General features: G+C 46.3%; 2 protein-coding genes across 2 annotated transcripts in view; both read left to right on the top strand.

The window, feature by feature from the left end:
- Positions 1-5466: 5466 nt before the first annotated feature.
- On the top strand, positions 5467-10148 carry LOC122892331 (uncharacterized protein DDB_G0290685-like). Its single transcript, XM_044228651.1, has 3 exons — positions 5467-6925; positions 7040-8677; positions 10126-10148. The coding sequence occupies exons 1-3, from the start codon at positions 5467-5469 to the stop codon at positions 10146-10148; spliced, it is 3120 nt and encodes a 1039-aa protein (XP_044084586.1).
- A 3740-nt stretch (positions 10149-13888) lies between these two features.
- The window catches only part of MEI1 (meiotic double-stranded break formation protein 1), a 79165-nt gene continuing 73832 nt past the window's right edge, over positions 13889-19221 (top strand). The window contains exons 1-3 of the mRNA XM_044227865.1: positions 13889-14059; positions 17257-17380; positions 18189-18239. Of these exons, the coding sequence (XP_044083800.1) occupies positions 13889-14059; positions 17257-17380; positions 18189-18239 (346 nt within the window). The remainder of the gene's footprint in view (positions 14060-17256; positions 17381-18188; positions 18240-19221) is intronic.

Below are 19221 nucleotides of genomic sequence, written 5' to 3'. Positions count from 1 at the left end.
AACCAACTAAGCCACCCAGGGGGTTGAGTTTCTGTCAGGTTGAGCTTGGAGATGTCATAGGACACCCACTTTCTTCTGCTCAGCATACTGCTCTTTTCTCTATGCTGCTCCAAATCTCCATTATTTAAAGCTAGACTCATGCCTCGCCACTTCCAAGAAGTCCTTAGGGCCCTTACTCATTTCTCTCTGACATAATGCCAAACACATCTTGGGACTATTTGGATCTAGCAAAAACTAGACCATTATAGGCTAGTTCCAGTTAATCGTTTTGGAAACCTAGAGTTAGAGCCCTAGCAGGATCCTTTAGGAATCATGCAGCAATCTCTTCATTTTACAGCTACCAAGGCCCTGAGAAGAGAAGCTACTTGCCCATAGTCACAGAGTGAGGCAGTGGCTGAATCAGAACTGGGCCTTGGGATTTTGGCTATTGTCCTGGATTACTTCCACCACATCTGGCAGCTTTGCCTGAGACAAGTTGTGGTATGGAGCAACAGAATGGGTTTGAACTGCCTCCAGGACAGAACATGAATTACATAAAAAATGGCTCCATTGAACTTCACTTCATGCAAATCCTAGAAAAATTGTCAAAGAACAAAATTTGTCTCCAAATTAAGAAGTGCCCACAGATGATTCCTGTGTAAGAGCAGAACCTGTGGTTTGGATTGTGCTGCTCACTTTTCAGATCCCGTTTATGTTTCCATATTAATGGAACATACCAACAACCATTATTGGGGAATTAAACATTATTCCAATTTATAGTCATAGATGTGTCCTTATCATTTAATTTTTAGATATACTTTATAAACAATTTCCAGTTGTTACGTGGCTTACCTGGCATGTAGGACCATCATATCTCAGGTCTCCTCAGTAAAGACTAATGGGGACGTGAAGTTTTGAGTACTATGAGTAAAGAGACAGCACATCTCACCTAATTGTTTCCCAACTATATAATGACTCAGTTTTCAAATTCTCTTAAAGCCAGGTCACACTTTTGATTTTGTTGTTTCTCTTGCTAGTAAGTTCATAAATGTTGACATACGCTCAATATCAATCTGTTTTATAAATTTGTCCTTTACCACACTTCTGTGCTTAAAAACCCAAGTCCTTTTCATGGCTTACTAGATTCCTCTCCACCAGTCCCCACCTGCATCCCAATGATAACAGCTGTACCCACCTTTTTCCTACCCCGAGAACACTCCAATTTCTCTAACCCCGTCCATCAACCTTTGTTGAGAGGAATGTGCTCCACTGTCTTGCTAAGCTAACTCCAATTCATCACCTCTTCAGTGAAGCCTCCCTGATCACCCAGATTAGGTAACTTCCCCTTCTGGGTGGATCCACAGTCCTTGCCCATTACAGCACCTGTCAACCTCACCTTTATTCAGTGCCCACCTTTCCAACCACACCAAGAGCTCCATGAGAGCAGGTCTTGTAGATGCCTTGGGTACTTTGGATACCTATCTGCTGGCACTATGCCTGGCCCAAAGGTAGTGCCTGTTTCACTTAGAGATTTTTGCTGGCAAGCAACCAAAAAGGAGTTTGAGAAAAACTCTGTTGTGGAGCCCATAGATTCCACAGGAGTTGGTTGTGAGAGCAGAAGCAGCCCTACAGTCTCACTCCACTGTCAGTGCCCTCCAGCCAAGGACTAGCAGGAATACACTTTATAATGTTATTACTTATTGCATCAAGGGAGAATGCACATTGTGGGCAATGATAGGCCTTCTCAATAAGAGGGTGTTAGGAAGGATTTACTGTAGGATTTGTGTTGTAATAGGTGATTTTAGGCAGGGTTCAAGAAATTGAGGTGTTTGCTCTGGATTAGATGCCATCAGGCAGTGTGAATAATTCTGTGATTGGGCATTTTTTTTAAAGATAGGTTTGTTTATTTATTTATTTTAGAGAGAGAGTGCATGAGCAGGGGGAAGGACAGAGAGAGAGGAAGAGAATTTCAAGCAGACTCTCTGCTGAATGTGGAGTCCAATGCGATGCTCAATCTCACAACCCTGAGATTATGACCAGAGCCAAAATAAAGAGTTGGCCACTTAACCAACTCAGCCACCCAGGTACCCCTATAACTGGGTATCTTAATAATCTTATCTACAAGGCAGAAAGAATAAAGTGGGCATAAAGCTGTAATTGGTAAAGAAATAGCAGTCACACATATTAGCCAGAAGAAGGGGAATTTGGTGATTTTTGTGGTTTCAATAATGTTCATGTTTTTGTCTTTGTTCAGATGGGATTAAAGAGTAGTCTTGTTTTTGTCTTGATTATCACAGAGTGGTTTTGTCTGATGTTGATAATCTATGAAATTGTTTATACTGAGCAGGAGAATACCAAGACCCAACTGTGAGTGTCAAGGCATCTCCTAGCAATACCAAGTCTTAACAGTTCCTAGCTGTCATGGGCTGCTTTTCTTTCTCTTTTTCTCACCAACTTCCTCTCCCCACCTTGAATCTCTGATCTTGATATTTAGAGCCCTGGCAGAGAAAGCCTCGTTGGCCAAGCTTAGGTCACACCTCCATTCCTTGACTGTCCTGGATCTATGAGAGAGTATCAGATATAAGCTGGGGTAACATTCAGCTAGAATACACCATGTGGGATACTGGGTTCTTAAAATAGAGAAATACATCCCAACTGGTTGGCAAGTAGGTGATGCCCCTCTCCTGGGATGCTCAGGAACACTTATAATGCAGCTATTAAAGGGCCAAGGCCTGGCCCATCCAATTGGCTGATGCCCTTTCCTACTCCACTATTCAATATTTTGAATATAACCTTTGGGTGAAAGACAGTCTTCAGGGTAGCATTTATTCCTCTACCAATCCTGAGATGGGAAAAGTAACCCCCAACAGAAAACCAGAATACTGTGAATAAAGAGGAAGGAATGCTGGGTGTTCAAACAAGAATACACATGTTCAATACAGTGTTCATTACTTAATGTTTGGTAGTGGATAGGCAGATGGACACATGGATGAAAGTATCTGATGGGAAGAAAGAAATCATATAAACTGCAAGTTACATTACCCCATCACATAAGGAGAAATGTAATCTCTTCCCTCCAGAGGATGGGATATCTAAAACAAATTCTTCCTTTTAATTCCCTTCTGGGAAGTTTCCCAACGCTGTCCTTACCTGCACTAAGGGCATGTTAGCCAGCTCTGGTGCCAGGTTCAGGGTGGAACGGAGGCTGAGGCTCCTTTGTGAGGTAGCTTCAGTGACAGGAGGGCTGTGAGGCAGGGGCTACCTCATCCCAAACTGGCTGAGTTAGTCACACCAGTCCTGCCCTCCAACTCCCTAACACCACCTGCTCACCTACGCTTTGTCATGTTGCTGCCACTGCTGGGAGCCTGTGCCGTGGTGGGGCCATTCCAGGGCCCTGAGTGGGAGCCAGTGCGGGGCCTGCTCTCTGAGGATCGCAGCTGCAGGGACCCTCGGTGCTGTGGCAACCTGCTTGTGCTCTGCCTCTTTCTGATCTGGCAGGTCCAGCACTATTGGCACCAGGTCACAAGGACCCACCCCAGCACACGGAAGGTCATCAAGGTGAGGGGACCCCAAACACCTCCTTCCCTCGGCACCAAGATTGTCTCATTCGCTTGTTATGAGGACCCTGTTCTATGCCCTATGCCAGAGATAAATCACAAGGGGGAGCTCAAGACTGGTCAGGGAGAGCATCACCAGACCCCAAAACCCACCAGTCACCCTGGTCTCTTTCCCTCATTCCACACATTCAGTCTATCTACAAGTCCTATGGGCTCTACTTGCAGACCACGTCTCACATCTGATCACTTCTAGAAAACTCACTGCTAACCCCTGGGCAAATCTTCCCTCATATCTCCCCTACACTATATGTAGCACTGTCTTCTCGGGTTCCTGCGGCCTCTCTCATCCAAGCACAGACGATGTTCCACTCAGCCAACAGGATTATCTTCTTTCTTTTCTTTTTGTTTTCTTCTCTTCTCTTCTCTTTCTTTCTTTCTCCCTTAAAATTTTAATTCAGGGATAATACATGTACAAAGACCACATGTGTATAGATCAATGAATTTTCACAAACTGAGTACATCCATGTACAGCATCAAGCCCAGAAGCTTGCAGTCACAACTATGCTGATTCCTAATAACATGGACTAGTTTTGCCTGTATGATGATGCCATATGGTAGGTATTCCTTTGCACCTGACTTAAAATCATGCTTATGAGGAAGAACCAACTTTTCAAAATAAATCATACCACTTTGCCCCTCAAAACCCTGCAACAGCTCCTATAGATACACTCCCTGTCAACTCAGAAAAAAAATTCAAACTCCTAACCTTAAGTCAAAGGCCCAACATGATCTGTCCTACATTTCTCTCTGACCCCATCTCCCAGCACACTTTTCATTACGTGTTCCATTCTGGGCATAGGGCCCCTTGATGTTCTTATACACATGACTTTGTTCTGATCTCAGGACCTTTGCACTAACATCTTGTCACCTCCTCTGAGAGGCCTTCTATGACCAGTCTGTCTAAGGGAACTAGTCCCATACCCAGTCTACTTTTATTTCCACCAGAACATTTTTCAATACCTAACATGTTGTATACTTGGTTATTGTGTCTTCCATGTCTGGAAGATAGCTCCCAATAAGGACTTTAGTCTTGTTCATGCTGGTAACCCCAGCATCTAGAATAGTGCCTGGTCTGGAGTAAACTCTTTGTCTTTCTTAAATGAATGTCCTAAGGGAAGCGATTCCCTCTTTTCTGAGTTCAGTGTCCTCATCTGGCTAATGGACATTGTAATTCTGATCTGTGAGAATTAGATGAGACAATGTGTGAGCAAAGATTTTACTTCTTCATTCTAAACTACAGGTGACACAGCAGAAGTGGACAGTGCCCTCCGTGAGACATGACACTCGCTTCAGGATGACCCCTGAATTCTTCTTCAGTCCTGATAATTTCAATGACCTGGATGCTTATGTCCAACAATGGGTACAAAAGAAGAGACAGGAATACCGAAGGGGCCTCCAGGTATCACGGACCCAACACCTGCTCTCTTGGCAACACCCATTTCAGGGCCCATCTCGGGATTTCCACACACCTACTGAGCCCTTCTTTTCCACCACCTCCCTTTCAAGCACCTGTATGCTCCTCCAGGACAGTTCTCGGGAAGCATGGCAGGTACCCTGGTGTCTCAGTGATGAGCGGACTCACCTGATTTGCAAGTCACTATCCCCTGCCCTGGACCGGTACCAAAGGATGGAGCAGCTGCTGGTCCACTCCCAGGAAGAGTTGGTGTCACTGGAGCGTGTTGTCAGCCAGAGATCTCACCTCACATCCAGGATTTTAGCTACCTCTCTTTCAAATCTCCCTTCATCTCAGAGGCTACAGTTCTGCTCCAGAGACTTCTTGCCTGATCCTTCCATCCAACAAATGAGAATGTCCACCTGGAAGTCCTGGAGATGCCCACAAGAGGCCCGGGTACCAGGGAGGGAAAACCAGATGCTAGGCAGGGAGGCTCTAGGGTGGGTGAACCAGACAGAGAGCAGTGGGGAGGATGCTTGGGAGATTCAAGCAACTGGAAGGCAACTCCCGGTGAATTTTGAGGTGGAGGATGGTGCAGAGACTAAGGTCCTGGCATGGAGCAGTCGAAAACTAGTAATAAGTAAAACCGATGGAGATATTCTGACATCAGGGTCAAAGAACCTGGACGAGATGGGAATTGAGAAGAGAGTCGAAATTCAGGAACTAGGGAATAGAAACGAGAGGGAGGCTGAAGGTGAGAATCCTCCTGGAGTCCAGGCACATATAGCAGAGCACCAGGAACAGTTAAGATGTAAAACTGATGCAGAGACTCAGACACCAGAATGGGGGGATCGAGAGAAGAGTAGAGATGAGGATGCTGTAGTCACCCAGGCACTTGAGAAGAACAAGAAAGAGGCCAGAGGAGAGGATGAAAGAGAGACCAAGGCCCAAGAATTGGAGAAGCAGGACCAGCGTGGACATGAGGATGGTGAGGAAAGCCAGGTGTCAGGATGGGGAAAACAAGATGAGATGCAAGATGATACTGGCATAGAAATTCAGGCACAGGAGAGGAGAGACAAGGCCCAGGCTGGAGGTGACAATGATGTGCCAACCCAGGTACTGGGGAGGGAGAACCTGGGAGAAGTAACACAAGAGAAAGGTGTGGAGACCCAGGCCCTGGGGTGGGAAAAACAGGAATGCGCTAGACGTGAGAATGTTATAGGGACTCAGACCCCAGGGTGGGGAAAGAAGGATCAGGGTGGAAGTGAGAAATCTGAGAAGATCCAAGCATCTAAGGAAGAGATCTGGAAACAACTAAGACACGAACTTCTAGTGGGGTGGAGAAACCAAGGCCTGAGAAGGGGGGAGGATGCTGGAGAGACCCAGATCTCTAGAAGGAAGAACTTCAGGGAGATAAGAGAGGAGGACTGGGTGGTGATCAGGGCACCCTGGTGGGGAAACAAGAGACTAGTAGCAAGTAAAATTGACCAAAACTTTGAGATACAATGTTGGGGGCATCTGGACCAGAGTGGAAGTGAAATAGACAGAGAATGCCAGATACCATGTTGGGGGAATCAGATTGGAGGTGAATTTAGGGCAGAAACTCAGGCAACAGAGAAGAGAGATCAGAGAAAAGATGGAGAAGAAGATGGTACAAATACCCTGGCTCCTGAGGCAGAGGACCAGGGACAATTAAGACATGAAACTCTTGTAGACACCCATCCACCAGAGAGGAGGAACGAGGAGCAGTTTGGAGATGATAATAGAATAGACATTCAGGCACTAGGGCAGAAAAATCCGAGAGGGGTTAAAGATGAAGTTGGTAAAGAGACCCAGGAACCTGGGGAAGAAAACCAGGGTCAGTCAAGCAGTAAAATTAATAGCAAGAGTCATACATCCGAGTGTAAGAATCAGGAATACATTAGAGGCAAAGATGGTGCAAACAACCAGGCATCTGAGCCTGAAAAGAGGAGAGAATTAACAAGTAAATTTGATGGAGAAACTCATTCAGCAGAATGGATGAAAGAGGAGCAGGTTGGGGGCGAGATAGGTGGAAACACCCAGGCATCTGAGACCGAAAAGAGAGGAGAATTAACAAATCATATTGATGGAGAAGCTCACTCAGCAGAATGGAAGAAAGACGAGCAGGTTGGAGAGGAGAATGGTACAGGAATTCAAGCTCCAATAAAGACAAGCCAGAGAGAAGCTCTAGTTGAAAATGATACAGAGACCTGGGAACATGCAGAAGAAGACCAGAGCCAGGTAAAAGGTGTTATTGATACAAAGATCCATTTATCAGAGCGGAAGAACCAGGAGCAGACAGGAGGTAAGAATGGAACAAGAATTCAGGCTGGAAGTGAGGATGCTGTAGAGACCCAGAGGCCTGAGAGAGCGAGCCAGCAACAGTTAGATGGTGGAACTGGGGAGAGTCACTCACCAAGGAGGAGCAATTGGGAGCAGAGGGAAAAGAAGGAGGAAAATCAGACATTGGGGAAGAGACGTCAGAGAGAAGCTAGGAGTGAGGGTAGTGGAAAGACCCAAGGACTTAGTGGAGTTTCCCGGAGATTGCTAGAAAGCAAAGCTGATGAGAAGAGCTGTTCATCAGAGTGGACGAACCAGGAGCGGACAGAAGGTGAGAATGGTGCAGACACTGAAATACAAGGGAAGAGAAACCCGAGAGAGACCACAGGTGATGATGGTACAGAGGCCCAGGCTCCAGGGGGAGATTACCAGGGACAGGTAAGAAGTGAAGTCGATGGAGAGATCCAGATACAAGAGCTGGGGAACCAGGACAAGGACGGAGATGAGGACGCTGCAGAAATCCAAGATGCTGGGAGCCAGACAGAGTGCAGAGCTGAGGAGGCTGGAGGACCTCACATTCCAAAAGGAGGAAACGAGAAGCAGGTCAGAGGAAAAGATGCTGCTAAAGACAATCTCCCAGTTGACTCTTCTGGGGATGAGGGGCCTGGATATGAGGCCATGGAACAGCAACAGGCAGTGGCCTCTGCTCCCTGTCCTGAGCTGAAGCCTCTCCCGAGCTGCAGTCAACTCTCCCTGCATGCCAGTGCAGAGGGAGAGCATATGGTCAGCCAGAGCATGGCCTCTGCCAAGAAGCACAGAGTGAGGGTCAGGCTAGCCTCCCAGCAGGCCCCACCTGAAGCCCTGACAAGCCGACGAAAGGATAAAAGGGTGGATCCAGGGAGGACTTCTGGCTGGATGCGGCAACTCCAGAACTTACATTCTGGAGAACTTCTGGCTGCTCCCCTGGGCCTGCCCTCTGCCCGCCCCTCTAGCTCATGTCGCCAAGCCTCCCAAGCTGCCGCAGCTCTGGTGGGTGCTCCCACTGCCCTCACTGTCCCGCCCAAGTGGCCAGTCCTCAAAAAGAGCCAACAGCTCCTCTTGGAGTCCCTCATGCGACGGAAGATTGCACACCTGAGGTGGGGCCTCCCCAAGCGGATCCTGGACTCCCATTTGCTCTTTAACAAGTTAGGACCATGCCCGCTACCCCGTGCTGGGATGAGGCTCCCTGGATTGTACACAGCCCGTGAGCTCCAACGACAGGAGGGAACGCACTGTGAGGCCCAGGGCTGCAGGCCAGGCCTCAAGTCAACGGAGAGATCCCAGAGAGTTCAGCCCCCAGAAAGAAAAAGCTCAAAACTTCCTACTCGGGCCAGGGCTCTAGAGAAATGTGGGTCACATGGGTGTGACTCCATGGGCATTTCCATCCATTCTGAGAAGCCTGGGAGAGTCAGGCCACCAGGAGGCACTAGAGAACCACGGGACATCCCGGAAAAGGCTCCTCGAGCCAAGGCTGCGGCCACTTGCAGGAACTCCAGGCCCGCAGCACAGTCTAGGAGCTGGTGTGGCCAAGAGCCTTCCAGTGAGAACAGCAGGGACAGGAAAGTGGTCAGGCCAGGAGTCTCCCATACGGCAGAGATGGCTCCCTGCAAAGGACAGACCTCATATTCCAGGGCAGACCATGACGCCTGGAGGAAGGAGCGCATACCCCAGGAGGCCCCTAAGCCCCCCAGACTTAAATGTCAGCAGCCCACACATGGGAGAAGAGAAAGCATGGAGGCTGCAGAGGGCAGAGGGGCTGGGCAGCAGCCTTCCTTCCATTTCACAAATACCTCCAGCTTCAAATGTTATTTCCACTCTGCTGCAGCAAGGTTGAGCATGACCCTTTTAAACAAGATATCCTGGTCCCCACACCAGGCCAAGCCTCAGCACTCAGCCCCCAACCTGAGTCTGCGGGATCCTGATCCCACCCTGCTTTCCAAAGTGAGTGACCAACATACAAGGAAGGACAGCCCTGGAATCTCTATTTCTTTGAAGACAGACCTTCAGCCACCAAGTCATTCCTGTGCCGAGGCTGTTCTTCCCAAGACAAAGTGCTTCCAGGGTCAGGGGGAACCTGAGAACCTACATGGATCCCTGAAGAATCCATCAGCCCCTCAAAAGTTTGGTTTAATGAAGCATTTGAGGTGTCTTCTGCTCCAGCATGGCTTTGGAAAGTAGGCTACGGGCCCAGGGTCCTCAGGACACATAAGAGAAGGCATGAGTTGTCTGTTCACCCTCAAAGCTTCTAATAAAATTGGTTATTTGGGCCCTGTGGGGTTTTTTATTTCTGGCACATGTTTTCTGAGTGTCCCCTTTTGGAGGCTGGGATACTTTGTAGGTGGAGTAGAAGCCAGTGTACTCTGTGGTATTTAAGGTTTGGGGAATGTGGGTCAATCTAATGTCGTCATCTAAACACATTCCTTTCCCTAGCTCCTCACAGTAGGGTATACTGAGGTTTCTATCATGGCTCTGTCCTGCCCTGGTCCAGGCTAATTCTGATTGAGGTGGGGTGCTCACACTGTTTGTGGGAGGGGGGTTGCTCTGCACTGGACACTGATATGCAAGTCTTTTGGTCACAAGGAAGGAAACTGATTATGGCGCATTCTCCCAGCTGGAACTCTGCTGCCCATGAACATAATTCATGGAAAAGCCATCCGCCCTCTACTTCTCAAGCACTGTCAACCATAATTACTTGTTGCCTTGCTTGTCTCACCAATGGGACATCCTGGTGATTATTTGTTTTAATCAAGCCTGAAGCTTCTGAGCCAAAAGACATGTCTTATGATCCTTCTACAGACAGCTTCAACATGTGGAAGTAGATCCTATATCCTATATGCATGAAAGCTGGAGTTGGGAATTTAATCCAGGTTTTCTCCTTCTCTCTCCTTTATCCTCCCTCCCTTTTTTTTCCTCCCTTCTTTTCTTACCTTTCCTTTAGTTTTCCTATTCATTGTAAAACCCATACATGCTCATTGAAGGAAGTTTAAAAAAATTCAGAAAAGGAAAAATAATCCATAATCTTATTACCCAGTTACTGTGTTGATGGTTTTCTTGCTACACATTGCTACCTGGAAGTTGTTTCTTATAGCAATTCATGCCTGCCTCTACTACAGCACTTACACTGTGATAGGCAGGCTTTCTAAGAAGGTTCCCAATGCTGGGGCGCCTGGGTGGCTCAGTGGGTTAAGCCGCTGCCTTCAGCTCGGGTCATGATCTCGGGGTCCTGGGATCGAGCCCCGTGTCGGGCTCTCTGCTCAGCGGGGAGCCTGCTTCCTCCTCTCTCTCTGCCTGCCTCTCTGCCTGCTTGTGATCTCTCTCTGTCAAATAAATAAATAAAATCTTTAAAAAAAAAAAAAAGAAGGTTCCCAATGCTCCCTACCTCCCAGTATCCTTGCCCTTGTATATTCTCTCCTTGAGTGTGGATTGGATCTAGTGGGTCACTTCTGACAGCTAGGATACAGCAGACATGATGGAATGTCACTTCGGAGAAAAGGTTATAAAGTCTGTAGTTCCATCTTGGGCATTTCTCTTGTTCCCTTGCTTGCTCCCTGAGGGAACTCACCCTCCATGTTGTGAACTGCCCTATGGAAAGGCACATATGGCAAAACACCGAGGAGAACACTGGAAAACAGTTGTCAAGAAAGGAAGATCCTCACTTAGCCTTCGAGCTGAATCCTGCTACCAAGCATGTGTGCGAGCTTAGAAGCAGATCCTTCAGCATTAGAGGTGACTACAACCTTGTGAGATGACTACAACCTTGTGAGAGACTTTGAACCAGGGTCACTTAGTTAAGCTGTTCCTGGATTGCTGGTGCACACAAACTATGAGATCATCCAGGTTTCTTATTTTAAGCTGCTAAGTTTTGGGGGGCATATTAGTTTTCTATGGCTATTGTAACGAATTACCACAGACCTGATGGCCTAAAACAACTTCTGGAGGCCAGAAGTTTGAAATCAAGATGTCAGAAGGCCCTCCAAAGGCCTTGAGGGCAATCAGTTCTTGCTTCTTCCCAGCTTCTGGTGGTTGTAGGTATTGGCTGGCTTGCTGCCTCTGTGGTCACACTGCCTCTTCCTTTTACTCTGTGGGTCTCTTCTCAAGACACTTGTCATTGGATTTAGGGCCCACTCTATACTCCAGGATGATCTCTTAAGATCCTTGACTTAATCACAACTGTGAAGATACTTTTCCAAACAAGGTAACATTTACAAATTCTGAGGATTAGGGTGTTTCATAAATCTTCTCTGGCTGCTATCACAAAATACTACAGACTCGGTGGTTTAAACAACAGAAATGTATTTTCTCACAACTCTGGAGGCTGGAAGTCCAAGATCAAGGTTCTGGTTGATTCAGTTTCTGGTAATAATTTTCTTCCTGATTTACAAATGGTTGCTTTCTCACTGCGTCTTCACATGGCCGTTCCTTGGCACATGTAAACTGAAAGAGGTGAGAGAGCTTTCTCTCTCTTTTAAAAGAAAAATTTTATTTTTAAGTAATCTTTACACCCAACGTGGGGCTCGAACTCACAGCCCTGAGACCAAAGTTCACATGCTCTAATGACTGAGACAGCCGGGTGCCCCTCTCCCTCTTCTTATAAGGTCACCAATCCCGTGGGACCACCCTTACAATGTCTTTTAACTTTAAATACCTCTTTAAGGCTCTCTTTCCAAATACAGTCACATCGGGGGTTAGGGTTTCAACATCTGAATTTGGAGGACACAATTCAGTCCAGAACAGATACGGAGATATATTTTTGAAGGTTACCATTCAACCCATCACATGGGGTCATGTGTTACACAACAATAGATAACTAACACGGTATTGCAATAATTGATCATCTGCTTCCTTGACTAAACTTGAGGACGAGAATTGTCTTGTTCACTTTTGAATCCTCCAGCTCCTAGCCCAGGTTCTCGCTCAAAACTCTGTCAAAAAGAATACATAGTTTGTTGACATTTTAAAAATATACAGGATAATATTTAATGATATGGAAGACACATATGGTATCTTTTTCTCTGGAGGAAGCAGTTCACAAACTTTGTATGTTACTGTTGTAAAAATGTGTAGACTTGGGGCTACTAGGTGGCTCAGTGGGTTAAGGTCTCTGCCTTTGGCTCAGGTCATGATCTCAGGGTCCTGGAATTGAGCCCCGCATCCAGCTTTCTGCTCGGCAGGGAGCCTGCTTCCCCCTCTCTCTGCCTACCTGTTTGCCTACTTGTGATCTCTCTCTGTGTCAAATAAATAAATAAAATCTCTTTAAAAATACATTTAAAAGTGTGTAGACCAAAAGAAAATATACCAAAACATTATTTTTCTTTCAATATCTTCACTGAATATGTACTACTACTATAATGTATTTAAAATGTTGAATAAATGTTGTTTACTTATTTATTTTACATACTTTATATATAATTCTGCATCTTTTGTGCGCAAAATTTTAACGAGAACTAGTCCATGTTAATACCTACTTTTCTCAAACATTATTTCATAACGCTACATTGGACAATAAATCCTTATTTTCTGAACTATTTTGCTATGGAATAAGTTTTTTTTTAATATTTTATTTATTTATTTGACAGAGAGAGATTACAAGTAGGCAGAGAAGCAGGCAGAGAGAGAGAGAGGAGGAAGCAGGCTCCCTGCTGAGCAGAGAGCCCGAAGCAGGACTCGATCCCAGGACCCTGAGATCATGACCCGAGCCGAAGGCAGTGGCTTAACCCACTGAGCCACCCAGGCGCCCGCCATGGAATAAGTTTTTTGCATGCAGTGACACTGCTTCTGAATGTAGAAAACACCTCGTGAGCTTACCTCCTTCACCATTAGCCAGTTGCTGGACACTCAGGTGCTAAATAAATTCTTGTAGATGGACAGACTGTTATTGCTAATACATGCAACGATGAACGATTTTTCCTTCTGCAGTGTTCCTTGCGCGCTCACAAAGTCTCAAGTGCCGTGCAGCCGTCTGTGAGAGAGCATCTTAAGGGAAATGTCTTAGACTCTTCGAGAAAGGGGTCACGTAGAGTTAAAAAAAAACACTAAGAGGGGCGCCTGGGTGGCTCAGTGGGTTAAAGCCTCTGTCTTCAGCTCGGGTCATGATCCCAGAGTCTTGGGATCGAACCCGCATCAAGCCCCGCATCGGGCTCTCTGCTTGTCAGGGAGCCTGCTTCCTCTCCTCTCTCTCTGCCTGCCTCTCTGCCTACTTGTGATCTCTGTCCGTTAAATAAATAAAAAATAAATAAAAAAGATATATTAAAAAAAATACTAACAGCATTTAGATCCCTGAGATCTTTATAAATATTTTTCAACCTATAGCGCGGTGAAGGCAAACGCCAACGAACTCAAGGAGGAAACCGCTTTGTCCTTCGCGGGTCACTCTCGAGTCCTCGCACCTACCACACGCTCTCAAGGGCCGCTGCTCGCGCGAGATTTCTCGAGATTTCTCGCGCGAGATTGCGTAGCAATCGGGTTGCGCACACGCGTTACTCCTCCCTCCCCAGCGAAGGGAAAGGGGCTTTTTCAAGTGCGCTTGCGCACACGCTGCGCGGGAAAAGGTGGTGGAGACATGTCTGTGAGGAACGCGGCGGCAGGCCTTCCCGGGCCTGGGAGGGACGAGGACACGACGCTGCTCTTCGAGAGGGCCCATTACAGGCATGACCCGTGCTGGCTGCTGCCCGTGCCCCCACGTGTCTGTCTGGCCTGCATGGTGGAGCTGCTGCCGGAGCCCTGCGTATCGGTAGGAACAGAGGCTTCGGCATTTCCCTCACCAAACAGCCTTCCCTCGCCAGACCGACTCCCTAGAACCTGACGCACCTTCCCTCCACCGGGCCCGCTTCGTTAACTTGACCTGGTAAGCGGGCCTGCCCCCTTGCTAGGCCGGAGTTGCCTTCTTTGCTGTACTATCCCAGCCTCAGTTTACCCTGCAGGCCGTCCTGCTCGGAGCAGAGGGCCGCTTTCCAGACTAGCCCCTGTGCCTGGCTCTGGACCTCAACTGGGCCTATTCCTGTCCGCTAAGCCCGCCACCCCTCCAGGACGCGCTGGCTCGCATGCCCGCCTTCCCTTCCCTTCTCTGTAGCTGCCCTGCCCTTAGTTGCCGTCGCCATGTCTCCTGGATTGAGCCTCGGCTCGGCCCACGGGCCAGGTGCACGCGCAGTGGAGGCTCCTCATTCCCTTCCCATGTCTTAGGGTGCAAATATGGGGGCTGCCTTGGTCTCTGCGATGGCAGGGGTGACAGGCAGAAGTTCCAGCCAGGCAGAGTGCGGTGAAGGGGAAGAACTTTCTAATAAGCAGAGCTGGCTGAAAAATGGGCTTTCCCCCTCACTGCCTGCCCACCTCTGTAGTGAGTTTTTTTTGGTCCGTGGAGGCATCCAAGAAAAGTTTGGGAGATCACTTTTCTCTCAGATTCATGAGAGGGGAATTCGTCCCTTGGAGGGAAGGGGGGTGGGCTAGATCAGTGGTTCTTAAGTTGTTGTCTTATTCTTCTAAAGTGTGTTGAGGACCCCAAAGAGCTTTTGTTTATGTGGGTTGTATCTGCTGATATTTACTGTATTAGAAGTAAAAGCAACTTTTTTGGAAGAGTTTATTTATTTATTTGACACAGAGAGAGATAGATCACAAGTAGGTAGAGAGAGAGGGGGAAGCAGACTCCCTGCTGAGCAGAGAGCCCGATGTGGGGCTCGATCCCAGGACCCTGAGACCATGACCTGAGCTGAAGGCAGAAGCTTAACCCACCGAGCCACCCAGGCACCCCAGAGTGCTTTTGTTTATGTGGGTTGTATCCACTGATATTTACTGTATTAGAAGTAAAAACAATTTTAAAATACTACTTTAAAAATACTGCTAAGTCCATTACATATTAGCATAATTGGTTTTATTGTGGCAAAATACACATGACATAAAATCTACCATTTTAAGTGTACAGTTCTGTAGCATAAGGAATTTAAGTAAAAATAATGATATTTTCCAAAGTAAAAAGGTAGTGAAAGGAATGGCTCATTTTTTTTTTTTTAAAGATTTTATTTATTTATTTGACAGAGAGAAATCACAAGTAGGCAGAGAGGCAGGCAGAGAGAGGAGGAAGCAGGCTCCCTGCTGAGCAGAGAGCCCAATGCGGGGCTCGATCCCAGGACCCTGAGATCATGACCTGAGCCAAAGGCAGCGGCTTAACCCACTGAGCCACCCAGGTGCCCCAGGAATGGCTCATTTTTGCAAGTGTCTTTAATGTCTAGCTTAATAGAAGATAGCTGGATTCTCATATATTTCTGCACTTAATCTGTTGTGTATTACTTGTCATGTAATCTTTGAAAAATTTCACTGTATGCTTGTGAGAGAATAAGAGTGAAAAGAACAAACTGCATCTTAGTATTATATGAAAATAATTTTGATCTTTTGGATACTCTGTAAGGGTTCTGGGCACCCTCTGGTGTTCCCAGGCTACCCTCTGAGAACTGATAGTTCTAGCTGATAATATTTGAGATTTCATTGAGACAAGGAATTCTGAGGCTGCCATTCCTTGATAGCAAGTCAGACATAAAAAGATAAATAAGACGGTTAATAGAGGAGAATATGAGAAGGCTAAAAATTACTAGGATTTTAGTAGCTAGATACATTTATGGTCAAGAGCTGTTGGGATAAGGAGGGAAACTGGGAAAAAGGTTTTTTAGAGGAGGAAGCATTTGAATTAGGCTGGAGCAGATGAGTGAGATTTGTTCCAGAGGCAATGGAGAGCTTATCCCAGGAGGTAGGTATTAGCAAGGATGAGTTCGGGGTGGTAATCAGAGTGTTCGAAAGGAAGTTGAGGGAAGTGGGATTGAAAAGCCAGGTTAAGATGGGTTCCTCCAAGCGTTTGAATCCAAGCTAGAGTGTGGACTTAATCCCACAGGTAAAAGAGAGTCCTCAAGATTTTTAGATCACTAGCTTAATGAATTATGTAGGAGGAACTGATGAAGGAATACATGAGATTCGCAATAGCACAGGTTAGCGGCACCAAGAAAATGCACTTTACTTCTTCTTTTTTTTTTTTAAGATTTTATTTATTTGACAGACAGAGATCACAAGTAGGCAGAGAGGCAGGCAGAGAGAGGAGGAAGCAGGCTCCATGCTGAGCAGAGAGCCGGATGCGGGGCTCGATCCCAGCACCCTGGGATCATGACCTGAGCCGGATCATGACCTGAGCCGAAGGCAGAGGCTTTAACACACTGAGCCACCCAGGCAACCCTGCACTTTACTTCTTACTGAATGCACCTTTTTTTTTTTTTTTTAGCTTCGGCTCTCACCAATTGAAAGGGGGATGCTGTTAGTTGTACCCATGCTCCTGCTCTATCCTCGGTGCATACTCCCTTTCTTTTCCTAACTTTTGCTACTATCTTGAGCACTTTACACAGCTACTATCCAGTTCCCTGTACAGGGAAGTGAATTGAGTGTGAAGATTTATGTCCATGTTGAATGGAAGGATGCGTTTCTCTACCGACCTCTTTGAGGCTTATGCAGGGTCTCCAGAATCACTCTCCTGGACCGTTGAAGTGGAAAGGTCACTGACCTTGCATAAGACCTCCTTGGAGACATTTGAGTCCTGGGCTTCTGTTTTCTCATCTATAAAACGGTGACAGTAATACCTATTTTTGCTTGCTTCATCAACTTGTTAGGTTTAAATGAGCTAGTAGATAAGAGTGATTTGTGAATAGTAAAGTGGTCTGTAAATACAGGGTGGTGGGAACCTTAGCTCATGTATAATCCTCTGTATGAACACATGGATTCCTGTGTGTAGTTGATGCCCTTTTTCCTACTTCCTTTAGGGATATATGACCTTACTATTGTTTAGATGAACCCTTTGGTATCATTTTGCAATTATATTTAGAAATTACAGTTGTTTGGGTTCAGAATGGCTGAGGCTTGGTTTTTACTGAAAAAAATTTTTTTTTCATCTCTCCCAAGCTGGTGCGCAAGAAGCATGTGCTGTCCTGCTTCCTAGATGCTCTCTTGAGGCATGCCTCGCTGGTCATGCAGCTGGTGGCTCAGGATCAGAGAATCTGTATTCACTTCATAAGAATGCTTTTCGGTGAGATTAGAAGGGGAACTTGGCATGAATTTTGTATGTATAGCATGTATATTTGTTTTGGGGTTTGGAGAAGTGGTCTTGGAAAGACAATTTAGGTTTTTGGCCATTTATCAGTTTAATGTATTAGTAAATTCTTTTGTCATATTATGAAGAAATGATCCCCTTTCTAAGACACATGATGCATTGGATGGTAACTGGCTTTGCTACAGCCAAGAGGGTTGTAAAAGTGTGAATATGAGTATGGGAAATGTGTGATCTTCAAAAAGTCCACTCTGCCCCTCAATAGGGTCAGAAGGTCCAGACTAGACTCCATTGACCTGATGTGACCTGATTGAACTACTTTCCCTCTTCTGTGCCTGAGATGGATTAAAAGGTCCTTTCTTTTAATGTAATTATAATGTCCTATGGAAAGAGCCCGTTCAGGGAGGAGGGGAGCTAACTCATATTGGGTATTTTTCTCTGCTAGAGGCTTTTCAGGCTTTTAACTGCCAAGACAGTTCTTTAAGGGAGAGAAGATGGTCCCCAAGGCTAAAGGAAGACATGGTTAATAACGGGCAGAACTGGAATTTTACCCCAGGTCTATTACAGACCCCAGAACACTTAGTTTTTATGCTGTGCCACACTGACTGTTTTTATCCTTTTAAAGCCAGAGTGGGTCACTGAAAGTCTAGGTGTTTGGTGTTGAGGATAGCATTTATCTGGGACATTGCTTAAAGCTGCTATTAGTCTAGAATTTATAGCTTGCCTCTGTGGGTTTGTTTCTCTTTTAACTATTTACCATCCCCATCTCTTCTCTCTTGGCTCCAAGGGCTGTTATGCAATGTGGAAGATGGGAGTGTAATAGACCTCTGTATTGAAGGTAAGGTGAAACTGTGTATCTAGCGTTTGAAGCTGAGGATATTAACCACAATTGCAGCTCTGGTTATTTGAGATCTTAGTGAAATAACTGCTTCATTTTAGAGACATATCAAGAAAAGTCAATTGTCAATCTGTGTCAGAAACCAGGGAAACATAGATGGGTAAGACATGGTTCCTGCCCTCTAAGAGTTTACAATCTGGAGGAGAGATTGGATGGTGAATAATGAGAGCTGAAGAACACTGTTAGAAAGGCATGTACAAATTCTCTTTTCATTCCATCCACATTTGTTGGTTAAAAGTTGTCTGCACATAGGCGACGGTAAGAGCTGTGGAAGTGTAGAAAGGGTGCGAGGAGTGGCGTGCCTGTCTGCCTCAATCAGAAGACCATATGACTCTTGATCTTGGGGTCTTGAGTTCTAGCTTCATGTTGGGGGTAGAAATACTAAAATAAACTTTAAAGGGCTTGAGGAGAAAGAAGACAAGAGAATTGGGATAGGAGGATTCTTGCAGAAAGAGCAAGAATTGTATCAGTTAGGGGCTAGTCAAGAAACAGAAACCACACGAGTTATTTAAACAGGGAAAACTTAGGGGCACCTGGGTGGCTCAGTCGGTTAAGCATCTGCCTTTGGCTCAGGTCATGATCCCAGGGTCCTGGGATTGGGCCCCACCTCGGGCTCCTTTCTCAGCAGGAGCCTGCTTCCCCCTCTCCCTCTGCCAGCTGCTCCCCCTGCTTGTACTCTCTCTCTGAGGAGGGGATGCTGCTTGACTGCTCCTGGGTCTCTGACCATTCAGCCTTGTAGTTAGCAGCTGTAACAGATCACAAGTTAATATGATCTGTATATCCCTCTGTCCATCTCTCGGTCTAGATAATGTGGACAAGTATACCACTTGAAGTTCTGACCACTGGGAGGAATGGGGAGATTTCCCTTCACCATTCGACCACTCTTGGGTGGGGCTATAATTCTAAAGCCATCCACTTCTTT

The sequence above is a fragment of the Neovison vison genome, chromosome 12 (assembly GCF_020171115.1).
Source record: "Neovison vison isolate M4711 chromosome 12, ASM_NN_V1, whole genome shotgun sequence".
NCBI classification, from domain to species: Eukaryota; Metazoa; Chordata; class Mammalia; order Carnivora; family Mustelidae; genus Neogale; species Neogale vison.
The sequence above is the reverse complement of the archived record's forward strand: the minus strand, read 5'-3'. Positions and strand labels throughout refer to the sequence as shown.

Coding starts and splice junctions, on each gene's coding strand:
- LOC122892331 (XM_044228651.1), top strand. CDS start 5,467: ATGCTAGGCAGGGAGGCTCTAGGGTGGGTGAACCAGACAGAGAGCAGT. Junction 6,926..7,039: donor ATACATTAGAGGCAAAGATG/GTGCAAACAACC, acceptor GGGGCGAGATAG/GTGGAAACACCCAGGCATCT. Junction 8,678..10,125: donor GGCCAGGGCTCTAGAGAAAT/GTGGGTCACATG, acceptor ATCCTTCTACAG/ACAGCTTCAACATGTGGAAG.